General features: G+C 37.5%; 1 protein-coding gene across 1 annotated transcript; it reads left to right on the top strand.

Moving 5' to 3' along the window:
• The first annotated feature begins 282 nt into the window (after positions 1–282).
• LOC148206143 (uncharacterized) lies at positions 283–1,491 on the top strand. The gene is made up of 6 exons (XM_088112928.1): positions 283–397; positions 480–647; positions 726–830; positions 932–980; positions 1,061–1,156; positions 1,245–1,491. Exons 1-6 carry the CDS (start codon positions 363–365, stop codon positions 1,332–1,334), a joined length of 543 nt encoding a protein of 180 aa, XP_087969054.1. The 5' UTR covers positions 283–362; the 3' UTR covers positions 1,335–1,491.
• The last annotated feature ends 1,325 nt before the right edge of the window (positions 1,492–2,816 follow it).

Genomic DNA, 2,816 nt, shown 5'->3' with positions numbered 1-2,816 from the left:
TACAACGAAGTGAAAAACATTGACATTGTGTTTGGAAAACATCATAAAAGTACCTATGATGTCTTTTAAAATAGTCTTTCTATGTTTATTCTTCATATAATTGTTGACAAAGCTTTGACGTAAATTCTTATCTTCAGTTCACACGTCCTCAGAAGCAGCCAATTCATGATACAGTCATACATGAAGATGATGAGATGGCTGAAGCGGAGGATGATCCTCTATCAAAGTTAGTGACAAAATTACCCAAATTAAAGAAAGCATCATTAGAAGTCTACTGGGATTTGAGGGTATTTGGTCTTCCCCCACATGTGCCAGTTTATATCACATTTTCTGATGCATTGGAGGTGATTGGGGGAGACAGGATGTTGAATATTTCCATCATTCAGCTGTGGTGCATGTAAGTTACTCAATTTGGTCTTTCATATTACTTTTATTTACATTGTTATATAGTTTCTAACAACTTAACTTTGTTGTTTTAGGTACATGGACACAATCGTTGTAGACCAAGGTCGGTCTTCCATGTACGGATTTGTTGAACCTCAGACCATTCAACCGTCTGGTAACACACTTCAAAACAGACAAGATTATTTGCAAACATGGATGGATGAGTCAAAAAGAGACGTATACCTTGTGCCATACATTGACGGGTAGGTGTTGTTATATGTGGTCAGTTTATTATTATAGTTTCGTTAATTAGTTGAATAACTATTTGTCCTTCGTGATAGGTCGCACTGGCAGCTGATGGTAATCCTTCCCAAACAATGTAAAATTATATTTTTTTGTTCGTTGCACAGGAGGATGAAAACTGAGTTGAGAACCATGCTTCAAGGGTAAGTGTTTCTCCAAAAATGACTTTGAATTTGATGTTCACCTTCAACTTTTATGATAAAATAGTCATATTAATTATACTTTGTGTTTTCAATCTGTACAGAGTTATTGGTAAATCTCGTGGTCAACTGGTTCAAGTTTTGTATCCAAAGGTTGTAAGTCATTTAACGTTTCCTTTTCATTTATGTTATTGAATGATCTAAATTCTTAACTATTTAGTTTGTTATTTTAGTGTAACCACCAGGTAGATTCATGGGAATGTGGCTTCTATGTGATGTGTTGGATTAAGACCATCATTCGAGCAGTCATTACAGATGACTGGAATGAGGTAATGATGTATACCTTCAATACATTACAAATCATATTCATCTACAACTATATATGAAACAATAATGAATCTTTGTTGAATTTTGCAGCGCTTCAAGACTACATCGCCTATTACAGAAGACACAATTAAACAGATAAGGCAGGAGTGGACCGCTTATCTTCTGCAAAGATGGAGTTAGGAATAGTTATATTTCTTGTTGAACATTGTTTAGTTTTTTAGTTTAAGTTTTATGTTGATAGTTTGGTAGTGGATTGAACTCCACATTAAGTAGAACTTTGTTTATATAAAACGCATTTTTATATTATTGCAAAATTGTTCTGGGACATTTTTCTGCTTTTCAGGTGTGGTTTTATTGAAAAAATAAACTAATTTTAAAAAAAAAACGCCCAGTAGACGTCCGTTAGTGCACAGTCGGACGTCTACAGACGTCTGTCAGTGCACACACGGACGTCCACCCCCCAGCTCCTACCTAAAACATTTCAGCAAGGTAGACGTCAGGGGGGAGGAGGCGAACGTATATATAGACGTCCGTCCAGACACAACGGACGTTTATATAGGCGTCCGTCCAGACACAACGGACGTTCATGTAAACGTCCCTCCTGACACAACGGACGTTCATGTCGACGTCCGTCATGACACAACGGACGTTCATGTAGACGTCCGTGCTGACACAACGGACGTTTTACAGAGACGTCCGTCCTGCCACAACGGACGTTCATGTAGACGTCCGTGCTGACACAACGGACGTTTACAGAGACGTCCGTCCTGCCACAACGGACGTCTGAGCGACGTCACCCACATAAACGTCGGGCGTACGGCGGACGTCAAAAGGCCAAAATATCGGACGTTAAAACCCCTTTCTGCACTAGTGACTCTATTTCTCAAACTCACTCATGCAAGCCTCTCCTCTTAGACTTAAAAACTCAAAGATGTAACCATTTCTCGTCACAATCACCTTGAATTAAGTTTCTAATAACAGCACAACTTCATCAACCACATTCACAACAATATACACATATCAAGATCACACAATTACAACTACACTCAACATCATACCATCCAAATTGACAATTAAACACACTTATAAAACACCCTATCATAGTAAATTCTTCAAAATCAACAACAATTCATAGAAATACCAAATTAGTAATATAACCATAGCTAAAGAAAGAATCCTAGCTTCCCTTACCTCACAAGAAACAGCCCCAACTCAAAGAACACTCCGTCGATTACTTGAACCGCATGGATTACCTAGACGAACCTACGAAACACCAAATTACAAACGAACCGAGTCCTTAGAACTCTAGATGAACCAATAACGTGTAGGAGAGGCATGATTACACATGCAATAGTACAAGATTCCTCTAAAACAGATTTCGGAACAAAAGGGAAAAAAGGAGTCAAAACTTACTTGCTCTATTGAAGAAACTGATCAAGTAGAAACGTAGACCTCGTTGCCGTAGTCGATTAGGTATCTCCTAATCGTCAAAGAGATGACTCATGAGTTAGAACTCTTAAAGAGAAGGTAGAAAACTCTAGAAAAGTGGATTCTAGAGAGAGTGTACATTTTAAAACAATGAAACTCGTTTACAACAAAACTATTTATAATAAAATCATTTAACATTAAAATAATTTAGTCTCACTATTTGTAAACTACCAC

Source organism: Vigna umbellata, chromosome 1 (assembly GCF_029865625.1).
Source record: "Vigna umbellata cultivar VRB3 chromosome 1, Vumbellata_1.0, whole genome shotgun sequence".
Lineage (NCBI taxonomy): Eukaryota > Viridiplantae > Streptophyta > Magnoliopsida > Fabales > Fabaceae > Vigna > Vigna umbellata.
This window is presented reverse-complemented; position numbering and strand designations above follow the sequence as displayed.

What these genes read in the sequence shown, in the direction of transcription:
- LOC148206143 (XM_088112928.1), top strand. Translation starts at nt 363, where the DNA reads ATGTTGAATATTTCCATCATTCAGCTGTGGTGCAT. An exon ending in ATCATTCAGCTGTGGTGCAT is followed by an intron (nt 398 to 479) that starts GTAAGTTACTCA and finishes TTGTTGTTTTAG; the next exon opens with GTACATGGACACAATCGTTG. An exon ending in TTACAGATGACTGGAATGAG is followed by an intron (nt 1,157 to 1,244) that starts GTAATGATGTAT and finishes TGAATTTTGCAG; the next exon opens with CGCTTCAAGACTACATCGCC.